This window comes from Ranitomeya variabilis, chromosome 5, assembly GCF_051348905.1.
Source record: "Ranitomeya variabilis isolate aRanVar5 chromosome 5, aRanVar5.hap1, whole genome shotgun sequence".
Classification (NCBI taxonomy): Eukaryota; Metazoa; Chordata; class Amphibia; order Anura; family Dendrobatidae; genus Ranitomeya; species Ranitomeya variabilis.
Window position 1 is genome coordinate 435708516 of NC_135236.1, and position 17789 is coordinate 435726304.

General features: G+C 41.4%; 1 protein-coding gene across 5 annotated transcripts in view; it reads right to left on the reverse strand.

Annotated features, from left to right (window-relative positions):
- The window catches only part of OSBPL8 (oxysterol binding protein like 8), a 365096-nt gene that overhangs the window by 109537 nt on the left and 237770 nt on the right, over positions 1-17789 (reverse strand). For 4 of the 5 annotated variants that reach the window (XM_077265332.1, XM_077265333.1, XM_077265331.1 and 1 more), the window contains exon 5: positions 197-334. In XM_077265332.1, coding sequence (XP_077121447.1) covers positions 197-334 — 138 coding nt within the window. Of the gene's footprint in view, positions 1-196; positions 335-12893; positions 12943-17789 lie in introns of those variants that run through there. The other variant, XM_077265335.1, reaches the window with a different exon arrangement.

Below are 17789 nucleotides of genomic sequence, written 5' to 3' on the forward strand. Positions count from 1 at the left end.
CCTGCACTTGAAGGTTTTAGGAATCTAAATATAAAAGACAGACACTGTAGGATAAACAGAAATTCAAGGTTATTATGGACAAAAGCAAAAATCCTGCTCAAGGCCCACAGCGTCATCGAGACAGCTGAAAAGTGTGCAGAACTTGTATCAATTCAGAACCCATGAAGTTAGAACAGAATTCAGATGAGTTTCCTACCATGACTGTGGATGATCCCGGGACTCAGTGTAGCCTGGACCAAGTCTTTGGTTGGAGATAGATATACGTCTTTACCCTGCCGCTGGCTCATTTTTGCAGCAGCTATCACTGGAGACTCATCACTGCTTGTTACCACATCTGGAGAGAGAAAACACAAAACCTTCAGAAATGTTCAATATCCCCATCAGCCATATAGCACAAGCATTGACAGAATGGTAGGGTTGGCAGCGTCCTCTCACAGGCTGAAGGCATGTGTTTTGTGCTTTTAGGCTACCACACGTGACTAGAGCTGCCCTATTTACTTCTATGAGGACTGAGGCAGTCAGGCAGAGCAGCTTCGTTCCACTCATATTGATGAACTATTCTATTATTCAAATAGGGTCAGAACTGCAGCACCCAGTGGCGGCCATTACACAGTGCCCGAGCAGTGCCGTTCATCTACACAACTGCCAACATTCTGGCCTGCAGTGGCGCTGAACAGCTAACCGGTGGGGGTGCAGAGTGTCGGACCCATACTGATCTGATATTGATGACATATCCTTAGGCTAGGTTGTCAACATCAAAGTAGCGGAAGGGTAGCACACCTGAGCAAGCTCACCCAATAGTACATGGAACTCATGGTGGTGGTGTCCAGAAACAAAGGATTAAAATAGGTCAAGGCCATGAGGAAGAAAACTGTGAGACAAAATATTTTATTGTTTTGGAAACTTAAACTAAATGGATAATCAAATGTCAGCCCTCTTTTCTGGTTCCACCTCATAATGTGATGTAAGGAATATGGCTGGCCGATGATGTCCACATGATAAGGCAGCCCCTTCTCCACCTCTACATCAGCCGATAAAGAAACAAATGGGGACTGGCTTAGCTACATTCAGCAGCAAAGGAAGAGGCACCAAGAAAAAGGTGCTGAAATAGGATGACCCAAGCAGATTTTCACATAAGACATATTAGGAAGTTCCATAAATTAACATTTCCTCAACAATAAAACAATTTTCTACCTCCTGACATCCCTTTTAGTAATGCCTGCATTGCAGATACTAATAGCATTTAATGAGTTGGCCATTTAATTGCTGTGTTGGGAATACACACTCTTAATACACATCCTTGACATACAAGCTAACTGTCTGACGTAGAGCCGGAACTATGACTACAATCCATTTTAAAGGGTCATTTTAAAATGAAGTTGAGAAAATTAAAAAATGATTTGTATGAGAACACTAGATACATTGGGAATCACAATAGTTTTCTCTCTAATTAAACAGGATGCCGATTTATCTTTGATGTATGTACCAATTGGAGGTACAGAATTGAACCCATGAGGTCACAAAGGCTAGTTTCTGTCACACAAGATTTGGCAACCTATTTTGGACAGTGCGGAAATTTAAAAAATACAAGAGAACAAATGATGAAGTATCCTCACCCATCCCTTGTAGACTGTGAGCCCTCGCTTGCAGGGTCCTCTCTACTGCACCAGTTGTGACTTGTATTGTTCAAGATTATTGTACCTGTGTTTATTATGTATACCCCTCCTCACATGTAAAGCGCCATGGAATAAATGGTGCTATAATAATAATAATAATAATAATTATAATAATAATAAAAGTACACATTGAGCCATGCAATATAAATGCAGTTACTTTTCAGAAGGAAAAGGCAGCGTTTAGCATGGTGGCTCAGTGGTTAGCACTGTTGATTTGCAGCACTGGGGTCCTGGTTTCCTGGTTTCAAATCACACCAAGGACATCTCCAAGCAGTTTGTATGTTCTCATCATGTTTGCGAGGGTTTCCTCTGGGGTCTCTGGTTTCCTCCCACTCTCCGAAGACATACTGATAAGGAAATTAGATACTGAGCCCCAATGAGGACAGAGATGATAATGTATATAAAACTCAGCGGAAAATGATAGCGCTATATAAGCAAAGCATAATAAATCAATAATAGCTATGGTGTCAATGACAGGGCCCCTTCAAGCACTGGTTCTGCACATCTTACAAAAGACAGACTCAGACACATTAGCTCACTACATACCTTGGCATTCTACTGTGAAACTTACTTGTGCTTTATACCAACCTAGCTTTCCTACCACAGTAAAGGATGCATACATTGCCTCACTATTGCCAAGTCGCAAAACATTGCCCACTGTCAGCTGGGCAAAGACTGCATATTAAACCTTCAAAATCGTGGGGCCAGTGGCAAACCACAGGCAAAGGAGGTTCTTGGCCATAACTAAGCCTGGCTGTGCCACCCACAGAAGCGCGAATGGTCGCCGTCTATCCAGTGTCTCATCCAAACATGACCTACAAGGCAGAGGTTACTAATCGCTGTCGAACCACATGTGCAATAACCCAAGACAGAGGATAAAAAGATGTCTTTATACATACAGCACTATTACATATTTGAAATAATATATGCAGTACAGACCAAAAGTTTGGACACACCTTCTCATTTAAAGATTTTTCTGTATTTTCATGACTATGAAAATTGTACATTCACACTGAAGTCATCAAAACTATGAATTAACACATGTGGAATTATATACTTAACAAAAAAGTGTGAAACAACTGAAAAAAAAAAAAAAGTAAAAAAAATCTAATGTTAAAAATAATAATAAAAAAAAACCTGCTATACTCACCCTCCGTAGTGCGACAACGCGCTCGCGCCTTCCGCCATCTTCCATTCCCGGTGATGCATTGCGAAATTACCCAGAAGATTTAGCGGTCTTGGATGACCTGCCCTCTACAGTCACCAGACCTGAACCCAATCGAGATGGTTTAAGGTGAGCTGGACCGCAGAGTGAAGTCAGAGGCCAACAAGTGCTAAGCATCTCTGGGAACTCCTTCAAGATTGTTGGAAGACGATTTCCGGTGACTACCTCTTGAAGCTCATCAAGAGAATGCCAAGAGTGTGCAAAGCAGTCATCAAAGCAAAAGGTGGCTACTTTGAAGAACCTAGAATATAAGACATAATTTCAGTTGTTTCACATGCGTTAATTCATAGTTTTGATGCCTTCAGTGTGAATGTACAATTTTCATAGTCATGAAAATACAGAAAAATCTTTAAATGAGAAGGTGTGTCCAAACTTTTGTTCTGTACTATATATATATATATATATATATATATATATATATATATATATATATATATATATATATTTCTGCTGGCATTTCAGACTTATTAACCCTTTTGGAGCTGAAAAACAATTTGTATTGGAGCAATATGCTTGCTTATATTTAGGTATGATGATGTGAAGATAATATGCAGAATTTGTGTGTGAGTGACACAATATTAGAAACATACGCTTGAGAACTGTGATCGCACACTGGACTGTAATTTTAGAACAAGGCAATCAATTAAATGGTCATTGTCCCTTTAATAAACTTTACATAAATCTATACTACTAGTGGATAAAATACATTTTGTAATATATCTTTTCACAGAAATGTTTTTTTCCCTCCCCACTGACTCTGGAACTAACCATCCACTCTGGAAAAACAGCTCTTATCAGTCTTGGTCAAAGCAAGATGGACTGACAGCACAGTGAGGTGTCAGATTAAATCTCCTATTTTGTGCTAAAGAGGATGGGGGAGGATGAGTGAATAGAATAGCGAATAGAAGAGTGATAGAAAGGCAGTTAAGACACAGATAGATCAGTAGCTTTCAGCTTTCTAGCAAATGATTTAGCTCCTCCCAAAGTAGGATGCACAGTCACACTGCTCAGTTCTGCTGTAGTGTGTTTCTGCCTGTGAATTACAAATAAAGATCAGGCTCTTTTTTAGTGTACTATGTATGGCACACAACATAACAGCTTATCTCCTCCCAATAGTTCATAGAGAACTGAAAATTAGAGATTGAGCCTGCAAAGGGGAAAACTACACTGCTCAAAAAAATAAAGGGAACACAAACAGAAAATAACTACAAGTAAATCAAACTTCTGTGAAATCAAACTGTCCACTTAGGAAGCAACACTGTTTGACAATTTCACATGCTGTTGTGCATATGGAATAGACAACAGATGGAAATTATTGGCAATTATCTAGACACACAATAAAGGAGTGCATCTGCAGGTCAGGACCAAAGACCACATCTCAGTACCAATGCTTTCTGGCTGATGTTTTGGTCACTTTTGAATGTTGGTAGCGCTTTCACACTCGTGGTAGCATAAGACGGACTCTACAACCCACACAAGTGGCTCAGGTAGTGCAGCTCATCCAGGATAGCACATCAGTGCGAGCTGTGGCAAGACGGCTTGCTATGTCTATCAGCGTAGTGTCCAGAGGCGCTACCAGGAGACAGGCCAGTACTCCAGGAGACTTGGAGGGGGCCGTAGGAGGGCAACAACCCAGCAGCAGGACCGCTACCTCAGCCTTTGTGCAAGGAGGAACAGGAGGAGCACTGCCAGAGCCCTGCAAAATGACCTTCAGCAGGCCAAAAATGTGCATGTGTCTGCACAAACGGTTAGAAACCAACTCCATGAGGATGGTCTGAGTGCCTGATGTCCACAGATGGGGGTTGAGCTCACAGTCCAACACCGTGTAGGACGCTGGGCATTTGCCACAGAACACCAGGATTGGCAAATTTGCCACTGGCGCCCTGTGCTCTTCACAGATGAAAGCAGGTTCACACTGAGCACATGTGACAATGCAGGACAATGCCAGACTTCATGTGGCTGGAGTGTGTCAGCAGTTCCTGCAAGATGAAGGCATTGAAGCTATGGACTGGCCCGCCCGTTCCTCAGACCTGAATCCGATTGAATACATCTGGGACATCAGGTCTTGCACCATCCACCAACGTCACATTGCACCACAGACTGTCCACAAGTTGGTAGATGCTTTAGTACAGGTCTGGGAGATCCCTCAGGAGACCATCCGCCGCCTCATCAGGAGCATGCCCAGGCGTTGTAGGGAGATCATACAGGCACGTGGAGGCAACACACACTAACTGAGCATCATTTCCTTGTCTTGAGGCATTTCAATTGAAGTTGGATCAGCCTGTAACTTCATTTTCCACTTTGATTTATTAGTTGTGATTTACGTTGATCATTTTTAAGGTTATATTGTTCTCAACACATTCCACTATGTAATGAATAAAGATTTACAACTGGAATATTTCATTCACTGATATCTAGGATGTGGGATTTTAGTGTTCCCTTTATTTTTTTGAGCAGTGCAGTTTATACTGCAGGATATAAGTCATATAACCCAAGATACCTAAAATGACATGTGTTCTTTAAAACGTTTTGTAAATGCTAGTGTACAGTATTGCATAGCATATCATACATTTGTTCATACAGAAGATCTGTATGGAGGAGGGGGCCAAAATCCCTGATGCAGTCTGTGCAAACTGTCAATAACTATAGGAAATGTCTGACCTCTGGATTTGCAAAGGTTTTTGTACCAAATATTAAGCTCTGCTTTTCTATTGTATAAAATACTTATTTCATTCAACCAAATGCAAATTAATTATGTAAAAATCATTCAATATGATTTTCTGAATTTTTTTCATTTTTAAGATTCTGTCACAGTTGAAGTGTATGTACGACGATACAAAGAATGGGGAGGTTTCTGATTTTTAAGTGGGAAAACTGGCAAAATCGGCAGTGTATCAAATACTTATTTTCATATTGTAGATGCTAAAATCTTTGGAAATCCCATTACAATATTACATTCTAACAGATACAAAAGATAATGTATAAAAGAAAGTTAAAATCTCTACACTCCATACACAAGAAACTATTCGTTTCAAGATGTCAAGATCTAGGATTATAGTTATTGTCAATTAGGATTGGAGTAATTCAATACTGTTGGATTGGAGTTATTCAATAATGTTGGATTGCAAGCAATCCATGCTGAATTACCAGATACTACACAGTTTTCTGTAACATTCCACAGACAAGTCTCCTCAGTTATTTGGCACCTTGCTGTGACCTTCAACAATATTTTCTCAAGAAGCAAGTTCAGTGTGACTAAGAATATTGCACCTTTTTCATAAACCACTGCAGCACCAGTAATATTCCAATGACATCTGTCCAAGCAATATAAGTTTTAATTGTGGAAATTTTATTTCCATCATAAGTTAGCAGGCTAGAATTAAAGGGACGCTGTCACCAGGTTTTTGCTACCTACCTCAGGTAAGATCGACAAAGTAGAGAATGAGACCCTGATTCCAACAACGTATCACTTACCGTATATACTCGAGTATAAGCCGACCCCCTAATTTTGCCACAAAAAAAACTGGAAAAACTTAATGACTCGAGTATAAGCCTATGGTGGGAAATGCAGCAGCTACTGGTAAATGTCAAAAGTAAAAATAGATACCAATAAAAGTAAAATTAATTGAGACATCAGTAGGTTAAGTGTTTTTGTATATCCATATTGAATCAGGAGCCCCATATTATGCTCCATAAAGTTTATGATGGGCCCCATAAGATGCTCCATATTAAAATATGCCCCATATATGCCCCTGCATAAAGGTTAATAATGGCCCCATAAGATGCTCCATAGACACATTTGCCCAATATAATGCTACACAAATGTTGATTATGGCCCCATAAGATGCTCCATAGAGATATTTGTCCCATATAGTGCTGCACAAATGCTGATTATGGCCCCATAAGATGCTCCATACAGACACTTGCCCCATATAATGCTCCACAAATGCTGAATATGGCCCCATAAGATGCTCCATAAAGATATTTGCGCCATATAGTGCAGCACAACCGTTGATTATGGCCCCATTAGTTGCTCCATAAAGATATTCGCCCCATATAATCCTGCACAAATGTTGATTATGGCCCCATAAGATGCTCCATACAGACACGTGCCCCATTTGCTGCGACAAAAAAAAAAATCACATACTCAACTCTCCGTCGCTCAGGCCCCCGGCACTTCTAATATTCACCAGACTTGGTTTCGGCGCCGCTCCGTCTTCAGCACTGACGTTCAGGCAGAGGGCGTGCACTATCCACGTCATCGCACCCTCTGACCTGAGCGTCACTGCAGAAGACGCTGAAGATGGAGCAGCGCCATAACGAGGAGCAGGTGAATATTGCGCAGCGCTGCGCTCCCCGTTATACTCACCTGCTCCTGGCGCGGTGCAGTCCCTGCTTCCCCGGCGCCACAGCTTCTTCCTGTATTGAGCGGTCACCGTACCGCTCATTACAGTAATGAATATGCAGCTCCACCCTTATGGGAGGTGGAGCCGCATATTCATTACTGTAATGAGTGGTACCATGTGACCGCTCAGTACAGGAAGAAGCTGCGGCGCTGGGGAAGCAGGGACGTGCAGGGACCGTGCCAAGAGAAGGTGAGCATAATTAGACAGCCCCCGCTCCCCCTCCCCTGCCGAACCCTGGGTATGACTCGAGTATGAGCCGAGAGGGGGACTTTCAACCCCCAAAAATGGGCTGAAAATCTCAGCTTATACTCGAGTATATATGGTAGTTTACTGGGTGCAGTGGTTGTGACACAATCAGATTTTAGATGTGTCATCTAGCAGAGCTCAGAAAGATAACCACACCCACACCACAGCTCTTATGTACACTATCTATTGACAGGAGCTGCTTATCAGAGGAGGGGCGAGGTCAGACCAGGGCTCAAATGAAGTCATCATTTTCAGGTAATTGTATGGAAACAACAGCACACAACCTAATAAGTGACAAATCCCTGAAATCTTTGTCTCAGCTGTTACATTATGCTGTCCTCAGTTTACATAGCAAAAACCTGATGACAAATTCCCTTTAACCCCTTAGTGACAGAGCCAATTTGGTACTTAATGACCGAGCCAATTTTTACAATTCTGACCAGTGTCACTTTAAGAGGTTATAACTCTGGAACGCTTTATCGGATCCCGCTGATTCTGAGATTGTTTTTTCGTGACATGTTGTACTTCAAGTTAGTGGTAACATTTCTTCGATATTACTTGCAATTATTTATGAAAAAAATGGAAATATGGCGAAAATTTTTAAAATTTTGCAATTTTCAAACTTTGTATTTTTATGCCCTTAAATCAGAGAGATATGTCACAAAAAATAGTTAATAAATAACATTTCTCACATGTCTACTTTACATCAGCACAATTTTGGAAACAATTTTTTTTTTTGTTAGGGAGTTATAAGGGTTAAAAGTTGACCAGCAATTTCTCATTTTTACAACACCATGTTTTTTTTTAGGGACCACATCACCTTTGAAGTGATTTCGAGGGGTCTATATGATAGAAAATAACCAAGTGTGACACCATTCTAAAAACTGCACCCCTCAAGCTGCTCAAAACCACATTCAAGAAGTTTATTAACCCTTTACGTACTTCACAGGAACTAAAACAATGTGGAAGAAAAAAATGAACATTTAACTTTTTTTTGCAAACATTTTACTTCAGAACCATTTTTTTTAATTTTCACAAGTGTAAAAACAGAAATTTAACCACAAATTTTGTTGTGCAATTTTTCCTGAGTACGCCGATACCCCATATGTGGAGGTAAACCACTGTTTGGGCGCACCGCAGAGCTTGGAAGTGAAGGAGCACCGTTTGACTGTTTCAATGCAGAATTGGCTGGAATTGAGATCGGACGCCATGTCGCGTTTGGAGAGCCCCTGATGTGCCTAAACAGTAGAAACCCCCAAAAAGTGACCCCATTTTGGAAACTAGACCCCTTAAGGAACTTATCTAGATGTGTAGTGAGAACTTTGAATGCCCAAGTGCATCACAGAAGTTTATAATGCAGAGTCGTGAAAATAAAAAATATATATTTTTTAACAATAAAGATTTTTTAGCCCCCAAGTTTTTATTTTCACAAGGGTAACAAGAGAAATTGGACCCCAAAAGTTGTTGTCCAATTTGTCCTGAGTATGCTGGTACCCCATATGTGGGGGTAAACCACTGTTTGGGCGCACGGCAGAGCTCGGAAGGGAAGGAGCGCCATTTTGGAATGCAGACTTTGATAGAATTGTCTGCGGGCGTTATGTTGCGTTTGCAGACCCCTAATGTACCTAAACAGTAGAAACCCCCAACAAGTGACCCCATTTTGGAAAATAGACCCCCCAAGGAACTTATCTAGATATGTGGTGAGAACTTTGAATGCCCAAGTGCTTCACAGAAGTTTATAATGCAGAGTAGTGAAAATAAAAAATATTTTTTTTCCCACAAAAAAGATTTTTTTAGCCCCCAAATTTTTATTTTCACAAGGGTAACAAGAGAAATTGGACCCCAAAAGTTGTTGTCCAATTTATCCCGAGTACGCTGATGCCCCATATGTGGGGGTAAACCACTGTTTGTGCGCACGGCAAAGCTCAGAAGGGAGGGAGTACCATTTGACTTTTTTAGCGCAAAATTGGCTGTCGTGTTTGGAGACCCCCTGATGTACCTAAACAGTGGAAACCCCCAAATTATAACTCCAACCCTAACTCCAACACACCCCTAACCCTAATCTCAACCCGATCCATAATCCTAATCACAACCCTAACGATAATCACAACCCTAACCCCAAAACAGCCCTAATCTCAACCCTAACCATAACCCTAATCAAAACCCTAAATCCAACACACCCCTATCCCTAATCCCAACCCTAACCCTAATCCCAACCCTAATCCCAAACGTAACACTAATCCCAACCTAATCCAAACCCTAACCCTAATCCCAACTTTAACCCTAACTTTAGCCCCAACCCTAACTTTAGCCCCAACCCTAACCATAACTTTAGCCCCCGTCGTCACAAAAAAAGTTCAATGTAACCTTTTTTTTGTACGTCGCGTCCGCCATTTCCGCGCATGCGTGGCCGTAACTCTGCCCCCTCCTCCCCAGGACATAGACTGGGCAGCGGATGCGTTGAAAAACTGCATCCGCTGCCCACGTTGTGCACAATTTTCACAACGTGCGTCGGTACGTTGGGCCGACGCATTGCGACCGCCCCGTACCAACGCAAGTGTGAAAGAAGCCTAAGGCTACTTTCACACTAGCGTCGTACTCGGCCCATCGCAGTGTGTCGGGCCGACGTACCGACGCTAGCGTTGTAAGCGCCGCACAACAGGTGCAGCGGATGCTGTTTTTTCAACGCATCCGCTGCCCCATTGTGAGGTGCGGGGAGGCGGGGGCGGAGTTCCGGCCACGCATGTGCGGTCGGAAATGGCGGACACGTCGCACAAAAAAGTTACATGTAGTTTTTTTTGTGTCGACGGTCCGCCAAAGCACGACGCATCCGTCGCACGACGGATGCGACATGTGGCAATCTGTCGCAATGCGTCGCTAATGCAAGCCAATGGAGAAAAAAACGCATCCTGCAAGCACTTTTGCAGGATACGTTTTTTCTCCAACGACGCATTGCGACGGAAGCCAAAAAACGCTAGTGTGAAAGTAGCCTAACCCTAACCCTAAATTTAGCCCCAACCCTAACTCTAACCCTAACTCTAACCCTAACTCTAACCCTAACTCTAACCCTAACTCTAACTCTAACCCTAACTCTAACCCTAACTCTAACTCTAACCCTAACTCTAACCCCAACTCTAACCCCAACTCTAACCCCAACTCTAACCCCAACTCTAACCCCAACTCTAACCCCAACTCTAACCCTAACTCTAACCCTAACTCTAACCCTAACTCTAACCCTAACTCTAACTCTAACCCTAACTCTAACCCTAACTCTAACCCTAACTCTAACCCTAACTCTAACCCTAACTCTAACCCTAACTCTAACCCTAACTCTAACCCTAACTCTAACCCTAACTCTAACCCTAACTCTAACCCTAACTCTAACCCTAACTCTAACCCTAACTCTAACCCTAACTCTAACCCTAACTCTAACCCTAACTCTAACCCTAACTCTAACCCTAACTCTAACCCTAACTCTAACCCTAACTCTAACCCTAACTCTAATTTTAGCCCCAACTCGTCTTCTCCTGCCGGCCGGCAGATGGCAGATGGCGGGCGCACTGCGCATGCGCCCGCCATGATGAAAAAGCCGGCTGGCAGGAGAAGACAGAAGAGGACCCAGGGACACCGGGTGAGTATGTTAGGGTCCCCGAATCCCCCTATTTCTCTGTCCTCTGATGTGCGATCACATCAGAGGACAGAGAAATAACTGATCGTTTTTTTTTTTTTTTTTTTTGCGGTCGCCGGTAAACAGTTAATTACCGGCGATCGCAAAGCAGGGGTCGGTGCAAACCGACCCCGATCATGTTCTTTGGGGTCTCGGCTACCCCCGGCAGCCGAGACCCCAAAGAACATCCGGGTGCCGGGCGGCGGGCGCACTGCGCGTGCGCCCGCCATTTTTTCCCGGAAAAAAGATGGCGGCGCCCATCGGGAGTCACGAGGAGCACCGGGGGAGGTAGGTAAGTATCGGGGGGCTATTGGGGGCCATCGGGGACCACATTTCTCTGAAATCCGATGTGCGATCACATCGGAGGACAGAGAAATTAAACGGCAAATCGCGTTTTTTTTTTTTTTTTGTTGCGACCGCCGGTAAACGGTTAATTACCGGCGATCGCAACTCGGGGGTCGGTAAAACCCCCCCGAATCATGTTCTCTGGGGTCTCGGCTACCCTCGGCAACCGAGACCCCAGAGAAAATCCGACTCTGGGGGGCGCTATTCACTTTTTCCACAGCGCAGTTAATTAACGGCGCTGTGGTTTAAGTACCCTTAGCGGCCGCCGTTAAAAGGCGTATCGGCGGTCGTTAAGGGGTTAAAGCAGTTGCCTTTAAGCTGAAGACATAAAACTGAAGTTGTTTAAGAAACGGGGAACATGGTACATGAAAAGGCAATACTCTTATACTTTGAATTTAACAATAATTTTTTTTTTTTTTAACCTTAATTTAAGTGTCGCCCAGTCACCTAAGGCTATGTGCACACGTTGCGTATTCGTGTGCGGAGTTTTCCACTCCGTTTTTGAAAAATCCGCAGGTAAATCGCACCGTATGGTTTTTTTGTGCGGATTTCACCTGCGGTTTTACACCTGCGGATTCCTATTGAGGAGCAGGTGTAAAACGCTGTGGAATCCGCACAAAGAATTGACATGCTGCGGAAAATACAACGCAGCGTTTCCACAGCATGGGCACAGCGGATTTGGTTTTCCATAGGTTTACATGGTACTGTAAACCTGATGGAAAACTGCTGCTAATCTTAAAGCAAATCCGCAACGTGTGAGCATACCCTAAAGAGGAAAAGAGGAACATTCTCTAAATTGTTCATGTCAAACTGGACACATGATGTAATAGTGGCAGAAGAGCTTAATAAAACATGTTTGTTTTTTTTGGATTGCTAACATCTCTGATAAGGAGAGGTAAAATAAAAAAAATCTATTTGGTAGCTAATGAGTTAATTTTCATTCCCTTGATGTTGCTGCCTGCTTATAAATACACCCCCCAGTGTACACTACCTTAATGACCGCTGATGCGCCTTTTAACAGTGGCAGTTAAGGGTATTTATTCCTCAGTGCCGCTTTTTAACGGCGCTGAGAAAAAAGTAAATAGGACCACCCAGCGTTAGAAAATCTCAGGGGTCTTAGCTACCGGGGGGTAGCTAAGACCCCGGAGAACATGATTTGGATCAGTTTTTACTGTCCCTTGTCACATGATCAATGTTATTTACTGAATAACGGTGATCACAAAAAAAAAAAGTCAGATCTTCCATTAATTTCTCTCTCCTCTGATATGATCTAGCATACTATAGGTGAGAAAAATGGGGTCCCCCGAGCCCCCTTCCTGCCCCGGTACCTCCGCCATCCTCGGATCCTCCAGCTCCATCCTTTGGCCCTCCACGTCATCTTCCTGGCAGAAAATAGTAGGCGCATGCACAGGGCGCCCACCAAGATCTGGCGGAGATCCTATTGGTTCATTTTGATCACTGTGATACACTATCACACTTCTCAAAATAAAAAAAAATAGCAAATCAAACACCCCGTGTCACCTCCTTGGTTAGCTAAAAATAATTTTATTTTTTTCAATTCTTTGCAGTTGGGGACAGGGTTGCGGTAGGGTTAGGGTTGTGCTAGTGTTAGGGTTGTGTTGGGGCTGTGGTTAGGGTTGGGATTACGGGTCAGGGGTGTGTTGAGGTTATGTCTGTTAGGATTGCAGTTAGAATTGGGGGGTTTAGGCAAATCAGGGGGTCACCAAACACGACATGGTGCCCGTGATCGATTCCAGCCAATTTGGCGTTTAAAACGGTGCTTCCTCCCTTCTGAGCCCTGCCATGCATCCAAACAGTGGATTTCCCTCACATATGAGGTATCTGTGTACTCAAGAGAAATTGCACAACAAATTGTATGGTCTATTTTCTCCTGTTACCCATGTGAAAATAAAAAAGTTTTTCCTTCTAAAATGCTTTAGTTCTTGTGAAGCAACTGAAGGGTTAATAAACTTCTTGAATGCGGTTTTGAGCACCTTCAGGGGTGCAGTTTTTAGAATGGTGTCACTTTTGGGTATTTTCAGTCCTATAGACCCCTCAAAGTCACTTCAAATTTGAGGTGGTCCCTAAAAAATAGTTTTGTAAATTTTGGAAAAAATGAGAAATCGCTGGTTAACTTTTAACCCTTATAACTTCCTAATTTAAAAAAAAAAATCATGTTTCCAATATTGTGGGGATGTAAAATAGACATGTGGTAAATGTTATTTATCAACTATTTTGTGCGATATGACTCTCTGATTTAAAGGCACAACAATTAAAGTTTGAAAATTGCATAATTTTCAAAAGTTTTGCCAAATTTCCATTTTTTTCATAAACAAACAAGTCTTGTTGAAGAAATTTTACCAATAACAAAGTACAATATGTCACGAAAAACAATCTCCAAATCATTGGGATCTGTTGAAGCTTTCAAGATTTATTACCTCAAAGTTGTAAAAATTGGTTTGGTCATTAAGGTCAAAATTGGCTGGGTCACTAAGGGGATAAAATGCCAACTTGAAAAACTATTATCTACCAAATACTTTGATTGCTATCTCTCGGCAACGGTCTTGTGCTGATCTGTAAATTTCGTACTTCATCTGGACAAATATGTGACTGCTACTAGTGAAGACCTGCGTACCACTACTGTCACCTATGTTTGGCTGCAGCGGTCACCTACTGAATTAGCCAAATGGAGCAGGAAGTATCGAGACCAGCAGGACAGTCAGAATACCCAAGAATGGGAGGGGTGGGGAAGATGTAAATTGAACATTAATTCTTTTATAATCGACACCATTCTCAGAATTTATTTTATATATTTTAAGTGGACAGACAAACCTTTTAAAAGTGTAAGCTTTTGGTTATTCTAGTGTTTGTTATCATACCAAGTGTAACAGATGAATGCATAAAGGAAAGTATGATGAAGGTGTATGTTCACATGGAATATATATGCTGCAGAACTATCACAGCTAATGCACTGGGCAATATTCACACAGAATTGTGGATACCGACAAATTCCACTGATTATATCCCACAGACAAAACTCTGCACCGCAAAGGGTAATATCTTAGTGAAAACAAGAGAAAATGTTTGATGCAATTGTAGTATAGCAATAGAAAGGGAAAATTTATTTGCAGACCTCCTACGGCTTGTACCTACTGAAGTAGGAATGTTACAGATAATTAAACCTCACCATTCTATCATGTAGTGTATATGGCAGGTAATAAGTTAGGACAGCTGCTTTGGCAATCTGTCAGGCCCACACACGGATACCGTGATAAAACATTCATTTACACCTAAACAGAACCTTATAACGTTCTCAATACTTGTTAACAGCAGCAGATACGGAGAGGTTCCTCAGCATCACTCCTTATGACTGAATCCAAACATTTGCACTTCTGCAAAAGTCTTAAAATTAAAAAATAAATAAAATATATATTTATATATATCACAAAATCCACTCTGTGTATTACCAAATTTTCACAGCAGAAATGTGATTGATTTCCATAAAAGACTAATTTAAATTTTCAAAGAAACAAAAATATTGAATTTTCTTAATTTTTTTTTTTTTTTACAATTCTCACAATTAAAAGAAAATCTGTCACATCCAAAAATGCCATTTACCTGGAGATATAGGGGTAACCTCCAGGTAAATACCATTTAAAACCTGCTTGGCTGCCTTACTGGAGTTGCAGCTACAGAGAGAAAATGAAGTTGTATTCTCCCTTCAGCCATTCATTTCCAGTCTTTGAGGCGATGCATGGTGAGGTTACAGTCAGAGATTACTGTATCTCACTCCAACACATTAACAATTAGCTCGTCAGCGTACAGTCCTGCTCATTGTTATTAGCATCCATGAAGTTTAAATACCGTATATAATATGGAATATCTCCTGAAACACATGAATCCAGTGATAGTTTTTTTATATACAGAACTTGTGTTAAAGACAAAAGAGAAAATGATAAACAATAAGTTAACACAAAAAACAATTGGAGGGAAAAATAGAAAAAACCTAACGCTTGCAGTTTCACTGGTATTTGCACCCTTTACATTAAGTTAGTATGGAAACACATTGTGACTTGCCTGTGATAAATCGCAAATAAGAATCAATTGTGATTAATTGTCGGTGCCCATGTGACATGAATTATCCAATGAATGATGGCTTCAGTGTTTTAAAAAGTTACAGGGGTAGGCCCTGTTCCGTGAAGACAAAGGAGCTGTCTAAAGACATCAGACTTGCTTTTATTAGCAAACACAAGACTTCCAAAGGGTATAAGGCCATATCCAAAGACCTTACATACATAGTTACATAGTATCCCAGTTTCAACAGTGCGCAAAGTTATTAAGAAGTTTGCCAAGCATGGAACCGTCAAGAACCTCCCTGGACGTGGGGAAAGAGGAAAATTTACAAGAGATGTCTTTGAAGGTTGATGCAAATGGTGGAAAAAACACCATGTCAAACATCTAAAAACCTGATGGCCAACCTGAAACAGTCTGGGGTCATGGTTTAAACAAGTACCCTACACCACACACCAAACCAAACCAAGCAGAGATTTATGGGCAAAGGCCAAGGAAGAAACCATTGCTGAAGAAAAAAATAAAAAGGAATGACTGATCTTTGCCAAAAAGTACCTTGACAAAACACAATCCTTCTGGGAAAATGTATTGTGGACAGCTTAAAACAAAAATTTAGCTTTTTGACAATGCAAAGCAACAGTTTGTTTACAGACGGCGCAATGAAGCATATAAGGAAAACCCTACCCTACCAACAGTTAAGCATGATGGAGAATCCATAATGCTGTGGGATTGCTTTGCTGTGTCTAGTACCGTAAGCCTTGACCGGATCACAGGAATTAGGAAATCAGAGTATTATCAAGAGATTTTAGAGTAAAATCTCCTACCCAGTGTAACAAAACTTGGTTTGAGTCAAATATCATGGGTCCTCCAGCAAGGCAAAGACCCAAAGCACTCATATAAAAGTACATAGGAATGATTGAAATAAAAAAATTGACTGTTTTAAAATGGCCATCAATGAGTCCTGACCTCAATCCCATTGAAAATCTTTGGGGTGAGCTGAAATCTGCCATTGGAAAAAAGAACCCTGCAAACATTCAAGAGCTTGAACAACTTGCAAAGGAAGAGTAGGAGAAAATACCAGCTGAGAAGTGCAAGAAGCTTATGGATGGCTACAAGAAATATTTTGAGGTTGTAATCAATTCCAAAGGGTGTGCAACAAAGTATTAATTAGGGGTACCTTTATTGCTGCATATGTTGTTTATTCTGTTTCTTCTTTGAAATTGCAACATGTAAGTTGAAAAACAATGTTTTATTGTTGGATTACTTTGGACGACTAAATAAAAATCCTGAGTATATAACTATGGCACATTTCCATTTATTTCTGAAGATATTGTACAGTTTATAAAAAAAATGAAGGGGTGTCAATAATGGTGAGCAGCACTGGCAGTGGGTGTTTGCAGAGCTGGCTCTTAATCATAGTGTTGGGGTATGATTATAATGTACTCACATTATGGTAAGGGGTGACTTAACTGCACCTAGCACTATCCTGATGACTGGAAGCATCCGGCAGCAGGGAGAATAAAACAATATTCTACCTGTAACCAATGCTCCAGTAAGCCGGATACACTAGGCTTAAACTTTATTTACAGGTAGATTACTCCTATATCTGCAAGTAAACAGAGTTTCTTCACATAACAGGTTGTCTTTTAATCTATAAAACAATGATTAGTCTCTACTATAAGCAACTGATTTCTTTCCCATTTTAAAGCTTAAGGCTATGTTCACACGTTGCGTTTTTGCTGCATTTTTTCTGCAAAAACAGTAAACTACACACACACATGGCACTGCTCCACTCCTCCACTTGGACCTCCATCTCCTGGTTCCAGAGTATTTTATTTTTATTTTTTTTATGTTATTTTAAGTCATTTTCCTATCCACATTTGTTTGTAGGACAATTGTCCTGCTCTTACCCCCATTTTGCTTCCTTTTGTACCCCCAAGCCCATACAATGACCATTTTACAGCAAAACTTCCACGGGTCCGTTTATCCCTAGTCGTGTACTTTCCAGTGTGACAAAAAGTCTGTCACGGGTTCCTTCTCCAGTGTCACACAATCAACAGAGCGAGAGATGAGTGAAAAGATCCAAGAACCTTTATTTACACAAAAATACAAAAGGTCCATATATACGATCCACCATACTGAGGATACACTAG